At 39.1% G+C, this 27,073-nt stretch overlaps 1 protein-coding gene across 26 annotated transcripts in view; it reads left to right on the forward strand.

Moving 5' to 3' along the window:
* The window catches only part of TBC1D5 (TBC1 domain family member 5), a 242,306-nt gene that overhangs the window by 122,289 nt on the left and 92,944 nt on the right, over positions 1–27,073 (forward strand). For 15 of the 26 annotated variants that reach the window (XM_083404783.1, XM_083404795.1, XM_083404787.1 and 12 more), the window contains exons 5-13: positions 7,731–7,839; positions 8,648–8,737; positions 8,830–8,901; positions 12,012–12,079; positions 14,361–14,463; positions 23,328–23,416; positions 24,594–24,644; positions 24,737–24,806; positions 25,844–26,016. In XM_083404783.1, the coding sequence (XP_083260909.1) occupies positions 7,731–7,839; positions 8,648–8,737; positions 8,830–8,901; positions 12,012–12,079; positions 14,361–14,463; positions 23,328–23,416; positions 24,594–24,644; positions 24,737–24,806; positions 25,844–26,016 (825 nt within the window). Of the gene's footprint in view, positions 1–7,730; positions 7,840–8,647; positions 8,738–8,829; positions 8,902–12,011; positions 12,080–14,360; positions 14,464–23,327; positions 23,417–24,590; positions 24,645–24,736; positions 24,807–25,843; positions 26,017–27,073 lie in introns of all 26 variants that reach the window. The other 11 variants (XM_083404774.1, XM_083404789.1, XM_083404792.1 and 8 more) reach the window with 1 other exon arrangement.

Raw genomic sequence — 27,073 nt, forward strand, 5'->3', positions numbered from 1 at the left:
GCCAGCATGAGACAAGAAAAATGTAAGAGGGGACCTGCTTCTTGAGTGTCTCAACAATGGGTCTCAGTGTTTTTCAATCAAGGATCACTTATGCAACCGAATGCTAGCACATGTGAATGGAACTGTATTCATAATTATGTATATCCTTGCTGAGTAGATCCACTTGGTTTGCAAACCAGACTGAAAGCAATATGGTGTTTTCCTCTATTTTCTTAAAAATGGAAGTGTTCCTGGAAATATTGTGGTCTTTATTTTGAAGGGAAATGAGCCATAAAAAAATTGTATATGGCTCCTTTTGCTTTCCCTTCAACCCTGCTCCTGGTGCAATGATCACAGCCATGTTCATTTTTAGGGGGCAGGAGTAGTAGAACCCTTCCATTTTCAGAGTGCTACAGCTTAGGCAGGGGCAAAGCCAATAAATGTTTCTCCTCCTGTTTTATGTTTCCCTGTTCCACATAACCTTTTATGCTGGGTGACTAAGGGGTCATCAGGTTTCTCTGTAGATCTGGGTTTGTCACTTCCTTACAGCAAGATCCCATGGAGATTTTTGCTCTGCTTGTTGTACATTGTCACAACCATCCACATTGGCCTAGGCAGGGATTATTGCCAGCATAGGTCTCTCCCCTTCAATTTGTGGACCACAGCTTTCCACTTTTGCTTGCTTCTTAAAACCTGTGGTCCATAGAGTAGAGGAGAGAGATCTATGCTGGTTGTATAATTAGGAAGAGGACTGTATGCTACATCATCCATGTCACAGTATCAACATAAATTTCAAGCTGAAGAGAGAAGTGCTTGAGTTTTGGCATGTTTGCTGGAGGAATTACTCTTTCTGTCTCTCCCTTGTCCATATTTATTAAATTATTGCAGTATTTCCCTCCCAATTAAATGGACAGATTTAGTCTACAATTCCGAATTATCTCCAGGTGCATCAGAGAATGATTCTGTTTTATGAAACACCTGTTCAGCATATTGCAATAAAATTAGATGATAATGTTAGCACAAAGAAGAGCTCTGACAAAAAAGCAGCCTTTGGAAAGGGTTAAGAACATAAGAAGAGACTTCTGGATCAGGCCAGTGACCCATGTAGTCCAGTATCCTGTTCTCACAGCGACTAACCAGGTGCCTATGGGAAGCCTGCAAGCACAAGAGCAAGCACAAGAGCATTCTGCCCTTCTGCGGTTTCTAGCAGCTGGTATTCAGAAGCATACTGCCCCTTGACTGTGGAGGCAGAACCTAGCCATTATGGCCAGCGGCTACTGGTAGCCTTGACTTGCTTGAATTTCTGTTATCCTCTTTTAAAGCCTTCCAAGTTGGTAGCCATCCCTGCCTCCTGTGGGAGTGAATGCCATAGTTTAACTATGTGGAGAAGTACTTTATTTTGCCTGTCCTCCAAAATTCAGCTTCATTGGATGTCCGAAAGTTCTAGTGTTGTGAAAGAGGATGAAAACCTTTCCTTGAACCATTTTCTCCACACCATGCATAATTTTATATATTTATATTGTGTCACCTTCTACTGGTCTCTTATCAAAACCAAAAAGCCCCCCAGTGCTTCAACCTTTCCTCATGGGGAAGTTTCTGCTTGATCATTTTGGCTGCCCTTTTCTGAACCTTTTCCAACTCTACAATATCCTTTCTGAGGTGAGGCAGCCAGAACTGTACACTGTATTCCAAATGTGGCCACACCACAGATTTGTATTAATGACGTTATAATATTGGAAGTTTTATTTTCAATTCCTTTCTTAATGACCCCAGCATGGAATTTGTGTTTTCCACACCTGCTGCACACTCAATCAACGTCTTCACTGCAACCCCAAGGTCTCGTTCCTGGTCAGTCACTGCCAGTTTAGACTTCATAAGCGTATATGTGAAATTTGGTTTTTTTGCTCTGACAGTCTTCACTTTACGCTAGTTTACACTGAATCACATTTGCCTTTTCCCCGCCCATTCACTGAGTTTGAAGAGGTCCTTTTGGAGCTCTTCACAATCCATTTCTGTTTTAATGACCCTGAACAATTTAGTATCATCAGCACTTTCTACATTCCTCCATTGGAAAAGAACTGTCCCTTTATTCCTGATCTCTGCTTCCTGTTATTTACCCCATTCAAACAAGAGGTCTTCTCTTATAATGCCTTCTTATAATTCTAGTGGGTTCTAGTAATATCAGTCACAGACATGTGCGAAATGGCAGACCTGGAAATACAGCCATTCATGTCTGCAGTATGATTGACTCTGTCTCCTGCCTTAAAGGGATAGTAGTGGATGAAACAAAGGTCAGAGACAGAAGACAGTATGAGCAGCCCACCTTGTGCCACCATATGGGTTGTTGTTAACTCTCTGCTATTGTGGTCGATCACATAGCTGTTGCTCCCTTGCTTAGAACCCGAGTACGGAGTAGATCCAGGAGAGACTTGGTTTCTATGACTAGGACATGCAGGGAGCCATCACTGCCATAGATTACCTTGGTGCTTAGGAATCTTCTCCTTCTAGGACAAGCAGAGATGGCAGGAACCAGTTTGTTATGTACTGAAGTATATTTCACAGTTCCTACACGCAACACCTCTTCATGGAGAGAGCTAAAGAGCTGCTTCTTGCCTTTGACCTTTGATATTGTCAACAGAGGGAAAGAACCAGAAAACTGGAGCAGTTGCCTCTTCATCTCTTATTTTTACAAACCACTTTAGTGGAAGCATTCATGGAAGTTTTTCCAAGAAGCAAAAAATAGTATTAAAAAATAGTAAATAGAGAAATAATAATTGGTGTTTTGGAGTCATTTCTCACCGTAGCTATAATTTCAAAACAGCTCCATTTATTCTGATAAATCCCACCATTCCTTTAATATCTTATGTGCTTTATGTTAATGTCTTTGTCGTGGGTTTTTAAAGTTTAACAAGTACCATCTCACACACACAGATGGCCATTGTTCATTACTAAAGTGAGTGTGAATTAAAATATTTATTAAAAGTTCTTAAGCACAGTGGGCCTAAGTAATGCACTGCAATAATGCTATCAGGATTCATTTAAACTCCAAGCTCAAATCATCTTTGTGCCAGTGTGACTGAAATTGACAGATAAATGGCACCATGCTTCTGGTGGTGTTGAGTTGTTCTTTTTCAGATCTTAATCATGCTGGCACTTCCTCCTTGGAGAGTGAAACTAGTCCATAAGGTTTTTAGTGACCTAAAAGCAAGAACATCTGCTGCAGAACCACAAGCAAGTTGTTGGCCAAGTTTAGTAGTTCGGGAGTCTGCAGATGATTGCAAATACTAGAATTTTAGTTTCAAGTATCCTGTAGCAGACAAAGGTGCCAGAATCTTTCAGTAACTCTGCGGTTAATAGATTTAAAAGTTATTTTTCTTTTTATCAGAGAATAGTGTTTGCAACTATTGCATCACATGACACTATTCAAACAATTTGTCTATTTCACCCATCTCTTTTGCTTTACATGTGTGGTGGTGTTTATCTGAGTGCCATCTATCAACCCCACCTTCTGTTGGTGAAACGTTCCTTAGTAGGTCTGGCCACAACACACACGTTTGTGCACTTTTTAAACCCACTTTCTGTGCAAATCTGAAATATCAGAACATTTGTATCTTGAAAATAAAAATGCCACATGCACAGGTAAACAAATATATGTGCATATGCCCACAATGGATCTCAACAATCTGGAATTTAGGGAGAGTTGGGAAGTAGTCCTTGAGGGGAGAGGGGTTTGGGGTGCAACACACAGTGCCGTTACATCTCATCAAGTGCAGCCCACTAGCGTAGATGAGAAACACTGAAATAGAATTCAGTTGAAAGTTCCCATGTGTGAACTAATGTGCACAAAAGGGCACATGGAAAATCAGAATCTGTGCAACCCACAGATCACATTAACACACAGATGTGAAAGCAGCCTGAGTCTTGGTCTTCAAGTACCTGACTTCAGAAGAAAGCTGAAGCCAGAGCTATGATCCATAAATGAGTGGTTTAGACAGCAGGCAGTAGGAATCCCTCGGGTCCTAAATACCTGCAGCTTTCATTTTTCATTTTGTGAACTTCTCCTGCTTCATCTTATTCCTTTGAAATAAGTCCTTTGTATCTCCGTAGTTCATTCTTCCTTTTTTCCTAGTAACCAGGATCCATATTTCCTGTGGTGGGTTCATCTGAGATCAGGTAGTCCCTAGAAGTTATTTTCTGCACAAATACAGCTAAACAAGTTGTGTAGATGTTAATCCTCCTCCCTCCAATAGCAAATACAAATGTGAAAACTTTGCTAAAAGGCTGAGGCATGCCTCATGCCATGCAGGACTTAAAGCCAAGCACTTATTAATAATAAAGCATTATCTTAATGCTGCACATGCCTATTCAGAAGGAAGTCCCTTTGTGTTTAATGAGACTTAATCCCAGGTAAGTTTGTACCGGATTGGCAATGAGAAAAATGGTTATTGAGCCTTAACAGTTGTATCTTCACAGTCAGGGCTAGCAGGACATTGCTGACTTCTCATGGTAAGCATGAGGTTGTTGGGCCAGGGGTGTGGGGTCAAAGAAGCAGCAATCTCTCTCTCTCATATTGTGTTATGTGATGCTTCCATGGCAGCCATTCTGTGACTGACTCCAGTTTAACCCTCAAAATTTAAAATTGTTGCTCACTTGTCCAAAAATGTTGGCAACCCATTGTCTGTTGTTAGTATCCAGCACATTAAATGGTTTGGGGACTGCATCTTGTTGATTTATGAACATATAAAGTTTTAGTGTCTTACAGTGCAATCCTGTGTATGTTTACTCAGAAGTGGATTATATTGTGTTCAGTATTGCTTGCTCCCTAGTGTGTTTAGGTCACATCATCAGATTCAGTTCTGATCCCATGCCCTACATTTGTGACAATGGGGCAAAAGTAGTTCCAGTTTTATTCATGTTTGGCTCTTTGGCTACCATTGATATAGAAAGGTGGAAGCTGACAATGTGGTAGTCTTCAGATTTATATTGGACTACAGCTCCCATGAGACCCAGCCACATGGCCAATGGCCAAGTATGATGGGAGTCGTAGCCCAAAATATTTCAGCCACCATCTACCATGGAGTGGTTCTTCTCGATTCTATGGCCCCTCACCTGCCTTCTCACAGAGCATGAGATTATTTTAACTTGTCAGATTGTTTCTGTATTTGAGGAATAACTGGTTTCTTGTTGCTAAATGTGCACATATAGACTATTTGTATATAAAGTTTTATGAAAATTATGAAATGACCACATAATAAAAATACCAGGGATACTTAAATGATATATTGGATAATTTTTAATTTTGCTAGATGGTTGTATGGCTTTGTGGGTCATTATTTTAACCAATGTCAGTAACAAATACGTCCTACACTCTTGTAAACTGTTTGCCTTTGTACTGCTAGTAATTATTTGAATGTTATTTTTAAAAAAAAAATCTAGGAGAATTAAAATGGATCAATCTTTGAACAATTTCTAAAATATTTTTCTTTGTACAAAAAGCAGAAAGACTGTGTACAGTTCTTAATTGCCTTTTCGAGACTGAGTTCCCTCATTACCTGTGATTTAAGCTAAAAATGAAGTAATTATAGATAACAGTGTTTATCTGGTTGATCTTGGCACCTGCAGTCCTAATGCTGAAGCTCTTCCTGTTTCTGAGGCCAGGCTTTAACGTCTCTGGCTGGCATTACTAATCTGCAACTCTTACATTTCTGCTAAATTTCCCATAAAAGTTTCAGACACTATGCTGTGCAAAAAACATTTTTTCTAGGTAGAAGACTTGGTAAAACACACATTTTTATTAGGCATGTTTTGTTCCTTCCACAGAACAAATAGCTGGCAACAGTGGTTTCTGTTTTCCGCATTTTCTTCTTTTGTGTCGTTTATCAGATCAGAATAGTTTTGTAAAGTATGTTGATGTATGCCCCAATTCTTTTAAACATATATCTGGATTCTTTATTCTATTGTATTTGCTTGATCAGAACAAAGCTTAGCCTGCAAAAGTTTTTCTAGGAGTTGCACATTACTTTGCCCAACAAGTACATTGCCCAGTCTGGAATCCTAGCAGTGACCTAGTTCTTGTGGAACACAGAGGCAAACCTTTTGCACGAATGAGCAAATGGTCAGGTCAGGAGCAAAGGCGATAGTAGCTGCCTCCTTCCGCTGCTAAGGCACCACTTTGAGTTAGCATTGAGGCACCACTTTGCATTGTGTTAGCATTAAGTTAGCATTGAGGCACCACTTTGAGTTAGTGAGGCTACAGGAAACCAGACAGAGGGCCTTCCGGTAGTGGCGCCCACCCTGTGGAACACCCTCCCTTCAGATGAGAAGGAAATAAGCAGCTATCCTATCTTTAAAAGACATCTGAAGGCAGTCCTGTTCAGGGAAGTTTTTAATATTTAATGCTGTACTGTTTTTAACACTTGATTGGGAGCCGCCCAGGGTGGCTGGGGAAACTCAGCCAGATGGGCGGGATATAAATAATAAATTATTATTATTATTATTATTATTATTATTATTATTATTATTATTATTATTATGTTTGAACCCAGTCTCTTGGTTTGTCTTGCTCCACACAAATCAAGAACTGTAACCAATGTCTGGTCTGAGTTACCATTCATACTCTTATCTGAGGAAGAAAAACCATAAACCTTTAACTTTCACCAAATGTGGCAACTGAGGTATAGCCTGCTTTTACTTCATGACCTACCTTCACCTTCTTCCACAAACCAAGGAATCTCTGATTTTGCTTATGTAAATACCTGGTGAGAAGAAGTTTTAGTTTGCCTTTGCCTTTGTTTTTGTTTTACTCAAATTATATTTGTTAATTCAGTGACTCAAGGAAGTCTTTGGGCTATTTCACTTTAGATCCTCAGGTGGGTGGTATTGTTCTAGAGATTCAGTTCAGTGGAAAATAGAGAAAATATAGTTTAATTCTTGTATTCAAATTCACTAAATGGTTTGGGACAATTAATTTCCAATTGTTTCCCAGTAGAGTAGATTTACTTGTACATTAATGAAGCACAGGTGTTAGGCCCCTGGTGTCTTTGTGCCTAGGAGGCATATTTAGGTTGTTTATCTAGTCAGCCGTAGGTACTGCAAGGTACTCAAGCTTGCCTTTAACAGTTTATACAGTGAGGGGTTTTTTAAAATTTATTTTTAAAAAATTTGCTAGCACCTGTTAAATTTTTAAGACTGATCATGTAGAAAGAAGTGGAAGAGACTGCAATCGTAAACAGCACTAAAAGTTAACGGAAGTCATCTTCTATTATGCTTAACTGCCCAGCTTGACGTTATGTAGAAAAGAGGCTTCATTTAGGCAAATGTGTCATGTGCAGAAATAACAGTCAACACTATACTTCCTTGTACCATATTTTGAAATTAGGTATTCTTTCAAATAGGTACTGCTTTATCTATGGTTGAAACCCAAATGTGCTTATATTAATATTCATTTTTCTTGTTTATTCACTGAACTGCAGTACCAACATTTTAGAGGAAATGGAATAGCCTCCACAGACATTATGAATTTCAGTAGCTGGCATAATTATAGTGATCTACATATTCATTAAATCCAGGGAAGAAATGTGTCCAAAAAGACAACCATGCGTTTAGAAATAGCACACTGCTAAATATATACATTTAAAACTTCCTTTCCTTTTGTTTACCCAAAATTACTTCATGTTATATTGCTTCACAGTCAGCTAAGTCTTTAATAATAATTTTTAAAAGTTCTTTTCCCCCCTGTTCATTCCATGTAGCAAAGAATGGGAAGAATTATTTGTAAACAACAATTACTTGGCAACAATACGGCTGAAGGGGATTAATGGGCAGCTGAGAAGCAGCAGGTTCCGTAGTGTTTGTTGGAAGGTAAGAAGAAAATATTTATTTACAGCTTGTAGTTGTAATATACCAACGTATTACCTGATGCACTTGAAGATTGCTGATGTAAAGAGTCAACTGAATTTTGAAAGATTCCATCACAATGTTCTTCTGTTGATTTTTATAATTCACAGAACAATTAATGATTTGAAATACCTTACAACTAAATTACTGTTCATATTGAAGGATTTATGTCAATTATATTTCACTCAGGCATGCTTCATTGTGAATTTTTTTTATCAAAGTCGTATTTTTTCACTGAAAGTGCAACTAATCTTTAGGATCTTTAGTCAGGATTTATCAGTTATCCCTGCTTTTAAAATAGTTCCGTATATCCTTTTCCTTTTGTGGGATGAGACTATAAGAACCCTAAGCAACCTTCCTATAGGATTGGGTTAAGCAAAGTAGGAGGGACTGCTCAGGTCAATTGCCAACAGACAAGGTGTCTGTGGAGCTGACAAGTGAAGCAGGTATGGTCTGTCAGAATATATGATTAACCTGTTGAAGCAACTTATTTACAATATCACATTAGATAGCACAATATAATGCATAATATACCAAAGATGCTGCACAAGTGAGAAGTATTAAAGAGGATCCCGTTTGAGGGCTTAACATCTTTGGCAGATGCCTTTCAGTGAATCCTTTGAACATGCACACTACAGTTATTTCAGTTTACTATATCCTACCACGAAATGCCCAAGTTCCAAATTACAAATATGATTCTGTTTAGAAAGTGTTACTACGTCAATATAACTCGCTTGTCTTTCTAACCAACCAATGTTTCATTGATCTGCAGCTGTTTCTGAATGTTCTCCCCTCTGACAGAAATCAATGGATCAGTAAAACAACAAAATTAAGAACACTGTATAACAAGATTAAAGAAATAGTAAGTTGAATCCAGACATATTTCCTTCCCTCTGCCTCAATATTTTCCACATGTCTAATAGAGAATCTAAAGGTCTTAATTCCTATTCACAGCATATTACAAATCCTCGAAAAGCTGGACAACAAGACTTGATGATCAACAACCCACTTTCACAGGATGAAGGGGTAATTATAACTTATTTTATATTATATCCGGAGCATGCAATAAAACCTCCGATGCTCTTCATCAAGTAAAGAGTAGAAGTATCCTTGATATGGACAGCTAATCCAAAAGAGATGAAATGAGGTTACAGCTTGGTGTGCCTTGAAGTTTTAAATGTGTGATATTTTAGTGTATTTTTGGTTTCTGTGGAAGCCACCCAGAGTGGGGTACAAATAATAAATTATTTATTATTATTATTATTATTATTATTATTATTATTATTATTATTATTATTTTGACACTGAAAATGCTGGAACAGCAGTGTCTTTTGGTACCTTAGACACGAACAGTTCTTTTTCTGAAAATGCTGCAACCCAGGTCATGTCAGCTTGTGGGTTGTTTTCTTCTTGAGGAGCAAAATTCCTGCTCTCATGGTGAACTCGGTAATACTGCTTTGTACTACATTATCGGGTAGAGTGTGTGCATTGTACAGCTAGCTGAGATGTCACAGTCAAAGGAGATAGTGTCAGTTCGGGTGGTTAACATGCGTTCTCCTGATCCAAAGGAAAGGACATCACACCAGGGCTTTTTGTCACCTGGAATTCACCAGAACTCAGTTCTGACACCTTTCAGGTAGGTGCTATTGCCATTCTAAAGAGAACATGGGAGGCAGTCATCGTGAGTTCTGGCACCTCTTTTTCAAGAAAAATAGCACTAGATAACACAGTATACATCTTAAATGTATCATGGCCTACCATCATAGTTCACAGTACTTGTGACACTGTATGGTGGTGTGACAAACACAGAGTTATTGTTTGTTCCCATAGTTACCTGAAGTGGATAGTAGCTCAAGGATGTGACTGAATTGGGAATTTCAGTAGGAAAGGATCTGTACATTCATCATGTAAAAAAATAATATTCTATCAGCCAACCCTTCAAACTTAACACCTAGCATCAAAATAGGAAATAAGATCTAAAGGGGGGAAAGGAAATAAAAACACTTAAAACCAGAAAAAATATTGAAATCATAGGGTTGGATCAGATTAAATTAGTCATGCTTTCTTCTTATCTGGTGATCACTCGTAGCTGAGTAGGATTGTCTTCCATGAATATGGTCTTAACAATGTGTCCATAGGTTGCTGTGGAGGCCAGTTATGGATTCACACATCCTTCCACAGTGGGGACATAGGTTTCCGAGCGGGAGTTGATCATGCTGAGGACTTGCCAAATGTGCCTTCCTCTTAGACATGCTTTAACCTCACTTAAATCGGTGGGACAAGTTAGTCATGACGACTATAAGAGATAATTGCCAATGATCCGAGTTTATGAGAGTTCAACAACATATGGAAGATGCTACATTGGCTACTGCTGAACTATAACATGATTAGCTAGAAAAAATAGATAAATCAAATGGCAGCGTATATTCAGAGTCAGCATCAGTAAGAAATTCAACATCCAAAAGTTTGACATAGACCAGGGTCCAATTTCAAAAGATTCCTAAGTGGATTTGTTGAGGACCCAAGTATCTAATGTCAGGTTGACAACCATTAATCAGGGGGGGTGTTTAATCCTTCAAGCCTGTTGCAGTATCTACATCATCCAGCAGCCAGCATTGTGTGAACTCACTCCCTTATCACTCCCAATATAAATACACAGTTTTATGCAAGCTATAGATGTTCTTTTTCCTATTTGCATCTAGTGAATTTTTTTTTTGTTCAGCCTCTATTCAAATTCACCTTTAGGTCCACTATTCAAGTAGCCAAGTGAAGCAAGCCTATGGCACTTGATATACCATCTCTAAACAGACGAAAAGGAGCTGAAGATGCTCTTCTCCAAAAGTGGAGCATGCTGAGTATTCATCACTTTCAGCTGATGATGTCTTGATGAGCAAGAGATCAGAGCTGGGACTTTGTTTCATTCTCTCCGAGAGTTGCCACCTGTTCTTATTCATTTAAAATAAATGTTAGTCATCAGCTCTTTTATTTAAACATTTCTGCAATTTTAAAAACAGCTGAATATACCATGATTAATTCTTCCAGTGAATATCAAGTGGAACCAATAATGTTGATACATTGCATGTTGAACTAGCATGTCATATTATTTTTAAAGCAACATACAGTGCTTCGAGGGCAATATTGGACTCTCCAGTGACCACGTACCCACAGACATTTTGGGAAGCTTCTCGCTTTCTGTTAGTTTCTAGTGAACTAAGCCATTTTATTTAGGCTTTGCATGAATACTGATCAGGGCTTTCTGCAAATGTTTGCAGCTGTGGAATTGTAAAAATATCTCAAGAATGGCTGTTGGCCTTAATTGGACAATATAGTTATTGAGCGGCTCTGTAAATGTTTTGTTGTAGATTCACCATCACGTTGATTTAAACATGGCAGGAGACATTTGGCTGTCATCAAAGAAAGAAGTCTTCCCTCTCCTCTTCTTCTTCTTTTCCCTAGTCAAGGGCAGGAGCAGTGGCCCTCCAGCTATTATTGGACTCTTAAATCCCAACAACCCTGACCAACATGACCTGCGGTCAGGGATGATGGGAGATGGAGTCCAGCTAATTCTGGAGGTCCACAGATTAGCCACCCTGGTCTAGGGATACAGAGCATGTGGTGTGACATCATTGCATTGCAACTTTCCTCTTCCCCATAGAAAACAACCTGTAAAGTATATGTGCATGTAAAAGTCACCATTTAGTAATGCAGAAAACACACCAGAAATATTTAGCATTACAACTTCTAATGTTTTAATGTATTTATGCAAACTAAAAATAAGATAATATTAGGTTCCATGACATTCAGCTCAGTTGGCTAGAGCGTGGTGCTGATAATGTCAGGGTTGTGGGTTTGATCCCCATATGGGCCCCCTGCTTATTCCTGCATTGCTGGGGGGTTGGACTAGAGGACCTTCAGGGACCTCTTCTAACTCTAAGATTCTATGATAGAAAAAAAAATCATGTGAGGCTTTTTGAAAAATGCAGCTTGATCAAAAGGTGAAAACCTCCCAAAGTCTGATATTCACTAATTAATTCTTTTCAGCAGCCCAAATGCAACATGCTTCCAATTTATACAAACTTTTTACATAGACCATCAGTTTTATTCCATGTTTTGTGTGAATGTCTGCCCTTTTGCAGAGTCTTTGGAACAAATTTTTCCAAGATAAAGAACTTCGAGGAATGATTGAGCAAGATGTGACAAGAACGTAAGTGTTGTGAAACATTGCTGTAGATAGACAACCTTTGGCCGTAAGGCAACATCCAGCTCACCTACACGGTATTATTTATCATTCTATATTTATTTAAAGTATTTATATGCGGCTTTTCAGGTGGACCTCAGAAAACAGTTTACATAAAAATGTTAAATCAGCAGCAGTTAATTAATGCTGTGCTGTCAAGAGCTTGGGATAGCTCAGTTGGTAGAGCATAAGATTTCTAATGTCAGGGTCGTGGGAACGAGCCCCACGCTGGACATTGCAGGGGTTTGGACAAGATGGTCCTTTTGGTGCCCCCCAACTCTACCATTCTATGGTTCTAAGACATTTACAAGGGGAAAGTCTTTTTGAAAGCTAGGGCAAGGTGGTGGTTGAATCTCAATCTCTCCTTCCCTCAGGACAAGAGGATACTTAGGTAGCCCCTTGGTGAAGGGTAAGAAAGGGTACGGCCACCTCAGCTGGAACACCTGGAACTAGATGGTGGTCAGCTTTTGCTTCCCTTTTTCACCTCCCAAAATAAAATCTGACCGATAAGCTGGTACTTGTTGGCAGATCTTATGCATGTGAGTTCGGGAAAAGGCGTAGTGGGCCAGATACAGCACGCAGGACCATACATTTATTTAAATAGTTTTTCAAAGTTCTAAATCACTTTTTGGGTAAAATGTGGTCTTCGTAAGAACTTAGAGCGGTTCTTTGGAGGATACAATATGGGCATGATGGTTGCCCAAGAAAATGACAGGCACTTCAAGAAAAATACAGTATTCAAAATAATCTAGATCAATAAGGGAATATTGTCTCTCTTGGTTTTGAATCCCAAAGAGACATCTTGGAGATATTGAAGTGGGTTTATTATAAATTAATATTATGAGGTATTGCGTGTTTTAAATGGTTTCAGTGAGAAAGAAAAAAGAATGAGAGGAACTGACAGATCTTGTGACTAAATTATGTTTATAATACAAGATTGAACAGATGATTTTCTGTAATTCTTAACACTTAATCAATAAAAAGTGATGTGTAATTAGTGAGAAATGTCATTCAGAGGAATTTAGCATTTCTATTTTTGTGTATTACTTTCCTACTGTCGGAGATGCTTTTTAAAAACGTTCCTTATTACCATTGTAATTATTCTTTCATCTCTTTAGCCCTTAGGTCATTCCTGTTAAGGAATTTATCAAAGCTGGAATTCAGTTCCGTAAAATATTTTGTCAGAATTAGAACAATGATTGCACTGAGTAGCTCCAATTCATCTCAATTACTTCTTATATGGCATGTTACTTTTCTAGTTGTAGCATCACTCTTTACTGTTATTTGAGATGAGAAAATAGTTTGCATGAGTTTTACAATGCAAAATTCATTTTGATACCTTTTCCATTTATAGAATTGGTAGGCAAAAAATAAAACAATGCACAGGAAATATTGACAACCCTTATTGCTTTATTTTGTATGACAGTGCCAAAGCAGTATTTTCAAATGCATTTATGCTGTTAGATGTATAATTAAAATCTAAGTATGCTTTCATGTTAATTTTCACAGATGGTATTTTTTGTTTTTAAATGGGAATAGTTCAGGATGTTTAAGATTATATAACTATCTAAGTTATAATTGGGGAATTAAAGTTTGGATAGTTGTTCTAGTTAATGGAGGCATTGTAAAAAAGAATGTTACACTCATATTGGCATAGAATTCAGTTTACTATTTACAAGGTCTAGATGACTGGTTAGTTTTCGTGAACTAACTGAAGGAACTCTCAAAGTTGCTTCTTACCTAGAATTCATTTTACTCACGGGGAGAGAGGGGAGATTTTCTTTCTGAATCTTCTACTTGCCCTGTTCCCTGATTCTGACCAGACATTTGCTTGGAAGCAAACACAATTTATTTCTGTTGAACTTGCTTCCATGTACATGTGAAAAGGCTGCCATCATTCTATGTCTGACTGTGTCCTTATATAACTGATATTTTTATTCTTTATTGCTGTTCTTTCACTTGTATCTCACACAAATCACATGTCGATGCAGTTTTGCTCACAGCTGATATCACTCTCAGAAATCCACCTGTGTAAAGCAGTGGAATATTCTAAGTAATATAGTTAATAACGTGTCATTTATAACAATATTTAAAAGATAAATATGATACCTGTAAGAGCTTTGTGGAGTGGAAGAAAGATAAAAGATTGTAAGACTGCTTTTTAAAAGACTGGGAATCAGGAAACCGAAGACATTAGGAAGCATTGTGGTGTATGTATAAGTGATGTATTTTTCTTTTTCTTTTTCAGGTTTCCTGAAATGCAGTATTTCCAAGAAGAGAATGTGAGAAAGATTCTTACAGATGTTCTTTTCTGTTATGCTCGGGAAAATGAGCAGTTACTTTACAAACAGGTAATGAAACTATCGTACAGGTGGTATCCATTGCCTCAACGTTTTTTTCCTGCTACACGCTTGACAATTGATTGAACAATAATATAGGTTTTATTATCTCCAAAGTTGTGTGTGATGGCTCAGGCAATCAAAGAACTGCTTGTTAGCTGTGTGGTAAAGAAAGCAAACCATTCAGGCACATATGCTCCCTACTCAAGATAAGACATTCCCTCAGATTGTTTTCTTCAATGCTGTTAAATCCTACTTCCAACTTTTTAAAGGTTAAAAACTTTTTATTACTTATTAACTAATGAAAGCTTTCACTGCTGCTCTTCATAAATTAAAAATATATGTACCAAATGGACAATTTTTTATCTTCTGCAAATGGATTACCAGTAGATCAAAACTAACAACAGATTCCTATAGATGTCAATTCAGAAGTAAATCTCATTAAATTTAGTAAACCTTACTCCCAGGTGAACTGGATAAGTTTATCTTGAGTCTCACTGAAATTAATAGGATAAGTTAGTCGTGACCTAACTGCACTCATATTCATTTCAGTGAGAGCTAAGTGTAAGTCACTTTGCCTGAATCCAACCCAAAATATGGACTTGTTTACTTCAACTTTAGCAATCAAGTCGTCAAGTAAGAAATAAATGAATGGCATTTTGTCTGCCCATGGAACAAGAGAATACCATGGAATATGATGCAAGCAATTTAAGATATATTTACCAATAGTGTACAAGTGCCTCAGACTTGCAGAAAAAAGTTTGAAACAGATTACTAGTGAGAAAGAGACTTTTCAGCAGTGTTCATGTTAGGCCTGCAGAAATGATACAAATGAATTCATTTGTAAATTCAGTTGATCTTTTTAATTAGTGTATGTCATGTTGAAAATAGAAAAGCTTTCAAGCTGAGCATGCACTTCGGATGAATTTTAACAATCTTAAGATGATTCTTCCAGAGTAAGTTGCTTGAAATGTCTGAATGTGAATTTATCCAGCATCTTTTTAAAAGAAAAATAATGTTCACAGCCAAAGGCTAAGTTGTATAGTTGAGTAAAAGTTGTTTATCAACAAAGCTAGTTTAACTTTAAATGCATAAAGGTAAAGGTAAAGGTACCCCTGCCCGTACGGGCCAGTCTTGCCAGACTCTAGGGTTGTGCACCCATCTCACTCAAAGAGGCCGGGGGCCAGCGCTGTCCGAAGACACTTCCGGGTCACGTGGCCAGCGTGACATTGCTGCTCTGGCGAGCCAGAGCTGCACACGGAAACGCTGTTTACCTTCCCGCTAGTAAGCGGTCCCTATTTATCTACTTGCACCCGGGAGTGCTTTCAAACTGCTAGGTTGGCAGGCGCTGGGACCGAACAGCGGGAGCGCACCCTGCCGCGGGGATTCGAACTGCCGACCTTTCGATCTTCTACAACACATAATACCTTCTGTTCTGCAGATTTCTACCTTCTGAATCAGGTATATTGGAAGGTGCCCTCCACATGTTGTTGGATTGCAACTCCCATCATCCCTGACCATTGGCCATGCTGGCTGGGGCCTATGGGTACTGGAGTCCAGCAATATCTGGAAGGCATCAGGTTGGGGAAAGCCTCAATAACACATTCCTAGTGTTAAAAAATCTGGTTTTGTCTAGCTGCTTAGGGTTAACTTACTCTTATTGACCTTCATCTAGTCCCTTCATCTAGTCTACTACTCATCCCAGACACCGGTTAAGCAATGCTGCCGTTTTACTTGAATTAAATGTAAAAGAAAAATAGAGATTGATTTCATCTGCTAACTGATATCACCTTAGACCAAATCTGGTGATGCCTGAGTAGCTTCATACAGCTGCTAAAGAGTCTGCAGCACAAATCCTGTAAAGCTGAGCATTTCCCAGCACTGTCTTCTGAAATAGGCCCTCTTCGTAGGAACAAAATCACTAAAATATAGGGTCCACAGTCCTCAGTGTTAATGGTATTTTCCAAGATTGCTTTAAAATGGAGTTAGACAGATTCACGAAGGAGAAAGCTATTGGCGGCTATTGATTGGATGCAGTAATGCTTTTGAGTACCAGTTTCTGATGGGACGCAGGTGGCGCTGTGGGTTAAACCACAGAGCCTAGGACTTGCCGATCAGAAGGCTGGCGGTTCGAATCCCCGCAACGGGGTGAGCTCCCATTGCTTGGTCCCTGCTCCTGCCAACCTAGCAGTTCGAAAGCACGTCAAAGTGCAAGTAGATAAATAGGTACCGCTCCGGTGGGAAGCTAAATGGTGTTACTGTGCGCTGCTCTGGTTCGCCAGAAGTGGCTTAGTCATGCTGGCCACATGACCCAGAAGCTGTACGCCGGCTCCCTCGGCCAATAAAGCGAGATGAGCACCACAACCCAAGAGTCGGTCACGACTGGACCTAATGGTCAGGGGTCCCTTTACCTTTACCTTTTACCAGTTTCTGGCAGCCACAGGAAGAGAGAGTGCTCTTGTGCTCAGGTCCTGCTTTCAGGTTTCCCATAGGCATCTGTTTGTCCCCTGTGAGAACAGACTTCTGAACTAGATGGTCCATCAAGTTCTTCTTATGTTCTTACATTTTTGTGAAGCTATATATGGCTCTCCCCCTCCTCATCTTGTCCTCACAACTACCCTGTGGGTTAGGTTGGGGTGAGAGATGGTGACTGGCCCAGGGTCACCCAATGAGCGTCGTGGCTGAGGTGAGATTTTTTAACCCTGGTCTCCCAGGTCCTAGTCCAGCTCTGTAGCTGCTATATCACGTTGGGTATCCCACACAATAACCTCCCATGCAGATTGTTAGTGGGATTAAGAAATAAACCCAGCCTGGTTTCGCTCTGCTATCCAACCATATAAAACATTGGCTGAGTATATGAAAAAAATGGTGTACTTGGAACATTATAACTTGGTGAAGGATGAGGAAAATATTAGGTAAAATATTGTCTATGTAAATATTATCTGAAGCGGACTTATTTGATCCAACCCATTAGTCACATGAATAATTGAAAATTGCCTTGAGGAGCTGTGATGTGGGGCATTCCTTAAAGAGATGAACCCAACAAATTTCTACTGAAAGAGAGAGTAGCACAAGAACCACACTCTGAGTAAATTAATAGGCAAATAATATTTCCTTCTTTGGTACAGCTTAACTGTCGTCTTCTTGTGCTGAAAAATCTTATAGATCCTTTACAAAAAAAATAATACCTTACTGCATAAGGCTTGAGTATTTAGTCAAATCAGTTTTTTAAAAAAAACTTTGAGTTTCCTCACAAGCTGTTAAAGCTATTATTTTGTTCTAGGTGACACCCCGTTTAACATAGACCATATTGTTAATAGTTATGGGATTTTATTGAATTAATGAGACTGTTATCATGTTGTAGAATGTCTTGCTGAGTTAATTGAAACTGCAGAGATTATATAAATGGTATTAATGAACTTTGACTGCCTTGTGCCTCTGCTTTAATAAAGACTGCTTGGTGGGCTAAATGAACATCGGCAGATAAAAGAACAGGTTCAATTTCGTGAGCCTACAGGCTGTTAACAAAGAAAACTTTTTCACCTCTGTTTTTGAAGAGTGTCATTTCCACATTGCAGTGATTTTAGAAGATGGCTGATCTAGGGCTAAAGAGACTGGATAAAACACTAAATATATCTGCGCTGAATACTTGTACTGAATAAATTAATAACTGCACTTAAAAACTAACAGATTTTAACTACAACAGTAAAGAGTGGTGCTCTAAAAATCTGAAGTTTTTTTTTACTTTTATTAATTTCAGTGCCACTTCCTGCTTTGCCTTCATTGGCCTTGATTATTCTACTGGATAGGTTGACTGTCTTATTTCAATCTAATAATATCAGAGAGCCATAGAATTGTAGAATTGGAAGGTACCCTGAGGATCATCTAGTCCAACCCCCTGCAATGCAGGAATCTTTTGCCCAGCGTGGGGCTTGTGAACCCATGACCCTGAATAAAGATCTGCATGCTCTAGCGACTCAGCTATCCCAGCAGTGAGCTATATATAAATTAATTATTACTTAATTGATTATTAATTAATGTATAACTCACAGCTGGGATAGCTCATTAAGCTATACCTTAATGCCACTGCTTCAAATAATTCCCTATATTCAAGATGTAATGCACTGATGGCACCAGGCCTGTGGAATGCTTCTTTATGCTCCATTTGCAAACCTATGCACTCCAACCTTGTGCCTGAATCCTGCAAAAAGTCAGTCGGAGCAGCATTTTTGCCTCGTATTCAGCATTTTGGCACCGTTACCAGTGATTCCCAATGTAAGTTCATAGTCTCTAGACCCGAGTCTCCTGTTCTAATCACTATTTTTAATGGGATTGTTTTATTGTGTATTCTAATAAAATCTGATTGGTGTTTATACAGGTTAAAAGCCTAATTTGTCAGTAAACAGTATATTAATTAATAATTGTAATAGTAGTTAGAACTGGGCCACAGTCTTACTACTGTGGGCCACAAACATCTGTCAGGAAAAGGAGGCAGTTCATCAGCAGCAAATTCCAGCATTTCCACTGGTGGATATCCAAACATGCTTCAGCAGTTTGTTCTGATTGGTCAGTGATGTGTAAGAAGAGCAGGCTTCCCTTCCAATGGGAGGCCTTCTGCTGCACAACTCTGACTAATCAGAATGAAGAGATAGTAGGGCAAGAGGATGCTGGGGCTTGCTTGCTGATAAACTGTCTCCTGCCTTTTGGAGCAAAGCAGACCTGGGATCCTGCAGCAACTACCTTGTGGACAGGAAAGCAAGTTCACACCTTTGGGGAGTTGAAGAAAGAAAAGATCTTTCCTTGCCTGGGTGGGAAGGAGAAGGGAAGGGAACCTCAGGGAATCTGTCCTGTTGTGATGGTGTGTGTGTGAGGGGAGGGAGAGAGAGAGACAAAAGGTGGAACCTGATATGGTGCTTATTTAGTTAACCCCTTCGACTGAAGAGGGAAGCCCCTCAAACCCTGCATTTGTAATAACTAACATTTCGTTTTCAAAGTGCTCTGGAGCAGCACCAGCAAAAATCAAACAAACCTTGAACTGCATCCATTTACTGCACCTTTGCATGGCTGATGGAAAGGTTTTGATGATGTGGTGGTTTTTACTGAAGCTTAGGGCACGTTGGCTGACGTGTCGGAAGAAATTTTGGAGAGGGAAAGCCCTCGAGACGCTGAAAGAGAGAAAATTGTGTGTGTGTTATAGATGGCGTGGGTGGGGCCCCTGCTGTTTTTAAATAGAAAAGCTGGGGTGCAATCAGCCCTCCATGGGATTTACAATGCTTTTAATGAATGAGGATGATATCCGATGAGGAGGGGAGGGTCCGTGAAAGAGCCAGCCTGCTGTTTGTTTGGGTTGCACTATTTTTAGAAAAATTACTATTTTTAACGCTTCACACTCCCCTCTGTCTCACTGCAAATCACACAACAATTTTCTAGCAGAGACTGATGGAGAGATGCCACAACCCAGCAACAAAAAGGGTTAAATGCTGCTCTTTGCCAGAAGGCTGTTAATGCTTCCTATAAACTTTGAAAACCACACAAGGCTAACTTAATTTCCATTCGGTCAGTATATTATTTGGCAACAAATACATTGTTGCCATTTTTATATAGCAGACCCCTGTTGCAAAAGCGATTCCCATCATCCCTAGCTAACAGGACCAGTGGTCAGGGATGATGGGAATTGTAGTCCCAAACATCTGGAGGGCCGGAGTTTGCCTATGCCTGTGTTAAGTTATTCGTGTTAATTGTATCCAATGTGTTCCTTAAACTTCTTAGGGTGCAGTCCTAAGCACACTTTCCTAGGGGCAAGCAATCCTGAACCCAGCGTAACTTACCTTTGAGTAAATATGGATGAGATCAGCAGGTTATGCATTGAGGTGCTTACAGGTTGCACAGGAAGGCTGAGAGACGTTCAGATCCTTTTGTGGCTCCCAACATTTAGAGATGGGCCATATTCCCCTTATGCTGGAGTTGTATTCAATATTATTGTATATTTGAACAACATAATATATTTTGACCAAAAATGTATATACTATCAGTGATACGGCAGTGCCATATTCTTCCACGGAAATTTTTCCTTTTCATACATTCATTAGTAACAATGAATGGGTGACAACTGCAAACCCATTATAAGGCAAGCTTGTCAGTTTCAAATATTTTGTTTTCTTTACTGAATACAAGTAAAATAAAAATGTTAAATTAAATTAAACTCTAGGGCATCACAAAAAATTCTGATGCAACTGAATTTCTTCTAATGCAAATCATCCTGTGTAAATTATCCTAATTTGCATAGGATTCCACCCCCCCAAAAAAAGTTCTGATTCAAAATATTCTGGAAAACACACATCACAGCGTACTGCACATAGAAATGTCACTGTATATCAAATTGCTTTTGATTTGATTTAAAAATACATTGTGGTCATTGTATTATAAAAAATTACATGCCATATTTAAATTCATGAGATGTAGACCTAACTGGTGTATCATTGCAACATATAACTTTGAAAGCTCCTCTCTCAAAACATGTTTATTATGCCAGAAATGTTACAAAGAAGGAACAAAAATTGCAATTTTGCCACCCGCACCATTGTCTCTTTCTCTCTTTTTGCATTTCTGCCTTCACCTTAACCCCTTAGCACAATGTGGTTGATGCCCACATTATTTTATCTATTGCCATGTTCCAGATTATCTTTTTAACGGTCAGGTTGAATGGCAAATCCATTCTGGGGGTGGCTCTGTAGTGCAGCAGATAACAAAATAGAAATTCCCTCTTCCTTAGAGCTACCCTGGTGATGTAGGTCGCTTGGCACTTGGCCCGTGTTGCTGGAGACCCACGTTTGAAAACTTTATAGCAGAATGCTAGGGTAAGGCTAAGCAAGGTATGCCGTGGCACCATAGCGGAGCATTTTCTGCACATGAACTGAGCACATATAACTGCCATAAGCCCTGTGGAGACATCCTAAAGGGGCCAGTTGGATCAGGACAACAGGTAGCAGAAGCTTGAAGAGCTAGAGTCTGATGATCCAGGGGAGGGCTCCAGTGGGTTGGATGGGCCTCATCTGGTCCCCAGGAAGTCCTGGTGTTCACTGAGGCTTGAACCACAGTCAGATCATGGAAGCACCGACCTAACAATGAGGTGGAGTGAAGCAGCTGCCTCAGACAGCTGGATCCAGAGAGGCGGCACAGCTTGCTGCCGCCCGCATACTGCCACTCGCTGCTGGTTTCCCAAGAGAAGCATCTCTCCATTGAATTCTGTGGGCAGTTCCCTGCCTGCCTAGCAAAAACCCATGGAAGGGACCAAGAAGTGGTCAGTAGCAGGAATAGCAAGAGGCCACTTAGTGTCCAGGCATCAGCCATTGGGCACCCCTAGCAATGCCTGTCTTGCTCCTAGCAACTCCGCCTACCCTCTTTTTGTCTCCCTGCTTCCTTTGAGCTGACTGTTGTGGCACTTCTGCCTCCTGCTCCTCCCTGCTCGCCTGGCAAATAGCATGGAGCCGCTGCCCTGCACCCCTCCTCCTTCTCTCTAGGGTAAGGTCGTCCTCTGTGCCCACCCTGGGATACAGTGGAGCTGTACAATGATGCCTGTGAGCATGTACAGAAAGTTCTGGTCTATTCCTGCAATGCCCAGGAGTGCTTCTCAGGTTCCCTGAAAGGGAGGAGCCCATGGGAAGTCAGTTGTGTTTGCTTTGGAGCCCTTGGGGGTGCCTTCCTTTGTTTCCCCCCAGCCCCACATTCCTTTAGAGCTGGTTTTTAAGCAGAGGTTGGATGGCCATCTGTCATGTATGATCTAGCTGAGATTCCTGCATTGCAGCTGGGTAGACCAATTCACCCTTGAGGTCCCTTCCAACTCTACAATTCTATGTGGCTCAGTAATAGTGAAAGAGGATGACTGAATAGAGCTAATCAAAACTAAGTCTTCCATTGTACCTGATAGTTGTTTGACCTGTTCAGTTCTGAACGATGCCCCACCAGCTTCTGCTGAGCCAAGCTTTTATTTTTATTAACAATGCTGGATTCTCAAAGGTATTATAGGAACTAGATGCCCAGTCATTATTGATTTCTTTTTCCTTTGGAAGCCTTATCCTAGCATATCTGTTCATAAGCAGTCTTTCCAATATGACCTCAAGATATTTTTATGCAAGTTACTGGAATGAGCAAAATTTAGAGAAGGTTTAAACTTCTCTTTTGTATTCAAAAGAGTGCATTTAATATTATGAAATAGTGAAAATTTAAAACTGAAAAAATAAAAAGATGTGCTCAGCCTACCCAATATACAAATTTACTCTTTCCCCTCTTTTTATTCGAAACATTTTTTCAAAGGGACAGGTTTTATATTATCTCTTTCCAACCTTTCAGAGTACCTTCTGCTTTTAATATTTACATGTAAACATACACATGGAAGGGAAATTATTTCTGTGTGTAACATTAAAGAAATGACCATCAACCAAGTACTCCAATTTCTTGCCATTTCTTCTGAAGCATTTTAGTTGTTCATAACCAAAGTTGCGAAACTCTGTTGGTTAACCTGTATAAAATGAATAATTTTCTTTCGAGCAAATTTAGCCAATTGGCCTAGCTGATCTGCTTAACGGAGTTAAGAAGGAATTGGGCCCCATCTTATGTGACATTATCCATTATCACAGTTTTAAGCTATGCAGATATGGAATTTTCATCTTAGCTGAGTGAATTGGAATGTATTTCTCTTAGGTTTCTTCTAATCCCATTTTCTAAAAGTATATAAATAATTCTGTACTTTATAGCAATCATTGATGTTCCAATTTTGGGAAACAATTTTTGATACCGTTCTCAGTTATGCTGTATGTGTGTCTTCATAAGATAGCTCCTAACTCTTTATTTAAGTCTTTATTTTTGTTTTGCTGTAGGGAATGCATGAACTCCTAGCACCAATTGTCTTTATTCTGCATTGTGACCACCAAGCTTATCTACATGCAAGCGAAGCTGCACAACCAAGGTGGGTCTCTTGCATTTCTCCATACAAAACAAATTATTAGGGTCTTGATCTCAAGCAGTATGTGGATCAACAAGCACCACATGCAGTTTGCAATGTAATGTAAATAGTCAAAAGCCATGTTTCAACAATGACATGACAGCAGGTAAAAGACATATCAGTACTACCCTTTAAAGAGAGGTCTGTTAACCTGGTCCAGAGACCTTTTAGTCCTCTGTATCCCCAAGGTAGGACATTCTGTTGCTGGAAAAAGGCTACGTAGTAAGGAGACAAGAGCCCAGCTGGATCAGGCCAAAGGCCCATCTAGTCCAGCATCCTGTTTTGTTTTGTTTACTTATTTAACAAAATTAACAAAACAAAAAAAAATCAATATACTGCTTGATTGTAAAAAAAACAACAACAACCCTCTAAGCAAGTTACCCTCCCAGCAGAGAATTATTCCTGATATCAACAGCCATTTGTTCCGCAGGGTGAGAGGGGAAGATCTTCATATACAGCATTGGATATTCAAACTGCTGTTGCACGAAAGTGTTTTATCATTGCCAGGGTCCAAACAACCCTTTATGCAAGCACTTCAGCATGCACTAGGGGCTGCAGCAAGAAGTAGGATGGGACATTCGCCGGCACATGTGGTGTTCCACACATAGCGTTTTGGATCCTGGCCACTGTATGCAGGAAGAAAGTGTCAAGGTTTTTCAAAGTAACCATGTTTTGCGCATATTACCGCCGCTTATTTCCTTCCAGAGCTGTAGCCAGAGGAGAAAATGGATAAGAGGTGTCGTCACTGATTAATTGCTGCTAAAATGTGATAAAAATAGATTCTATTAAAATAAATTACTGCTTTGATAATTGTGTATTTGACCAGTAACAATATTTTTTGTTTTCAACGAACAGTGATAGATTGTGGAGTGATCAATTATTCTGGATCAAGCATATTCAAATAATACATTGTGGCACCCAGTAATTTGTTATTTGGAATAATTAGATGGTTACTTCATTGTAGTGCAGACAAGGCAGCTAATTTGTTTTTGATCTTTAGAGAGAGTAAGGACTTCATTTGTCTTCAGTGGAGTTACTTTTTTAATTACAAAGGCTAGTTGTACTTACTTGCAGTTCCTCTATAACTTAGCTTAAAATCTTCCAGAAATAAACTTTTACATGTTTTTGTTATTCTAAGCAGTGAGGAAATGAAAGCTCTTTTGAACCCTGAATATCTGGAGCATGATGCCTAGTAAGTTTCGATAATTTCATATTTCTATTACATTTCTATTATATTTGTATTATTATTAATCATAGTACTTATCAAAAAACTTTTGTCTTTAGTGCTATGTTCATCCATCTTATGAAAACAGCAGAACACTGGTTTTCTACCTATGAGCACGACAGTCAAAAGGTACATGCTGATAAAAATCAAGTACTTTTTGAACTTATAGAATATGATTATTAAAGAACAGAGGTATAATAGGAAATAAGACAGGAGTTAACATTTCTAAAACATGTTGAAACAAAATATTTGAAGTGTTTTTTCCTCGGCTATCTTGTCTGAGAGCCTCCCCAAACCTTCAGCCCCCTTAGCAAATGTAGTGTTGCGGGATCTCTTTAACTGTGGTTAAGTGATAAGAAGTGGACTGTACAATTCTGCCTATCTTCTTCTAGTCATTAGTTGAATGTGTAATTGGATTTTATGGAACCTCCCAACTGTCATTGCAAAATAAGAAAAGTTAGCAGTTACTTTTGTTTGTCCCCCCCCCTCCCACTTCATGGTCCTTGTTTTGGTGTATTTGGTGTATTTTGATGTCAATCTTCATAGAGTATATTTATACACCAACCCACCAATAACATTCTGGTCTGGAATGTTTGTCTATGAAAAAAATACCCCTCAGTTGCTGGAGATAATATGTTGGTAATATCTGCATTCCAACAATTGGATATTTGTCTGGTTTATCAATCACATTAAACAATAATTAAAAATAAACTATGATTTAACAAGAATAAGTGTAGGTGCATTCTGCTAATTACATGACCAGTTTGTTCCCCTCTTCTCTCTTTGCTGTGCTGGAAGGGGGGAGCAAAGACTGGATTTATGCTATGTGTGAACTTGCACTTGTGGTTTGTTTCCCCAAACTAAAGTATGATTGGTAAGCTAAGTAAACCTTGACTTCTGCTCCTGGTTTATTTGGAGAAAAAAACATGAGCGCTGGTTCGAATGCAATGCTAAGCCAGCCTCAGGTTTGTTTTCCTCCCAGCATATCAAAGACAGGAATGTCAGTGGAGCGAAATGGGCCCCATACCTTTTCTCATTAAACCATAGTTTATTTTTAACTGTGGTTTCAGGTTACATGCAAACTGGACCTTTGCTAAAATGTTGTATTAGAATGTGCTCTAATAGTATATTTCATTTTACATTTCACTTTGTTGTTCTTTCATTAGGAGAAAGATGCAATGATGACACCTGTTCCGTTTGCTAGACCACAAGACCTAGGCCCATCAATTGCTATAGTAGCGAAAGTAAATCAGATTCAAGATCATTTGCTAAAGAAACACGATATTGAACTCTACATGCATTTGAACAGGCTAGAGATTGCTCCCCAGATTTATGGACTGTAAGTCTTTTTTTACATTTATTTTACTTTATGTAGTGGATGTGGAATTTAGTGGAGTTGATTTCTGGGTAATGTATCGTTATTGTGACATTAACCTACGCTAGAAAGTGTGACAGCAGGGACCCCTTCTCATCCCAAGGCTAGACATTTTTCAGTATAGGGAGGTGCTACGAACTTATCCAACTCCAGTGCTTTTATGTCCACACTTTTGCAAGAGAGGATGGGAGGAAAACCAGAACAATTTGGCCTCACTGATGTAGCCTCCTTGGTTGCACCCATGTGACCTTATTGGCCCTGCCTCCTTGACCTCCCTACCGGGTCCAGGAACTTCTAGATGCCACTTCAGAAACACTACAATAAAAGCAGGAAAAGAAGCTAAATTGTTAACGCTTCAGCTTTTTTGTTTCATTATAGGAACCAGTAACATTTGAACTGTGGCCAGTGACATTCTCAGTAGTATGATAGTGGTAATACATAATTAGGAGACTATAGTAGCTATAGGTGTTCAACAAGTTCTTGATATTTTCATATCTTTTTAAAATATAGTTTTGAATTAGGAAACATAGACTAGACTCTACAAAACTGGGGGAGATTTATTCATCTTAAGGAAACATTAGGCTGTCCTTCTTCTGTTGCTATTACTTAGTAAAAAACATCTTCATAGTGTGTAGGAAAGAAATTCCAGCGTCAGCCAGCTGTGTTCTTTTGAAGCATATAAATTCACCTTGCTCATTGCTTATCCTCCGGCAAAGGACTACAGATGGCTACATTAACTAATAGGTACTGTTCATATTCCAAATTTTGCAAATAAAGCACCCTAAAAAATATAAATGAACATAGATTACATCCCTTATGAATGCTTAATATCTAGTAATGTTTATCTTGTTTAGTACAAGATATTGCTCACAAATATTGCTTTCATTGCATTATTTAAACTTAAAAATACTGTATTATAAATACTGTGCATTTACCAGCTTTTCTGCTTTCGGAGCATTTCATTAAGAATAAGGCACAAGAGCAAAATTTCACTCTTTTGGAAACCCAGGCTAGACAGCAT

Source organism: Podarcis tiliguerta, assembly GCF_965153285.1.
Source record: "Podarcis tiliguerta genome assembly, chromosome: 12".
NCBI lineage: Eukaryota > Metazoa > Chordata > Lepidosauria > Squamata > Lacertidae > Podarcis > Podarcis tiliguerta.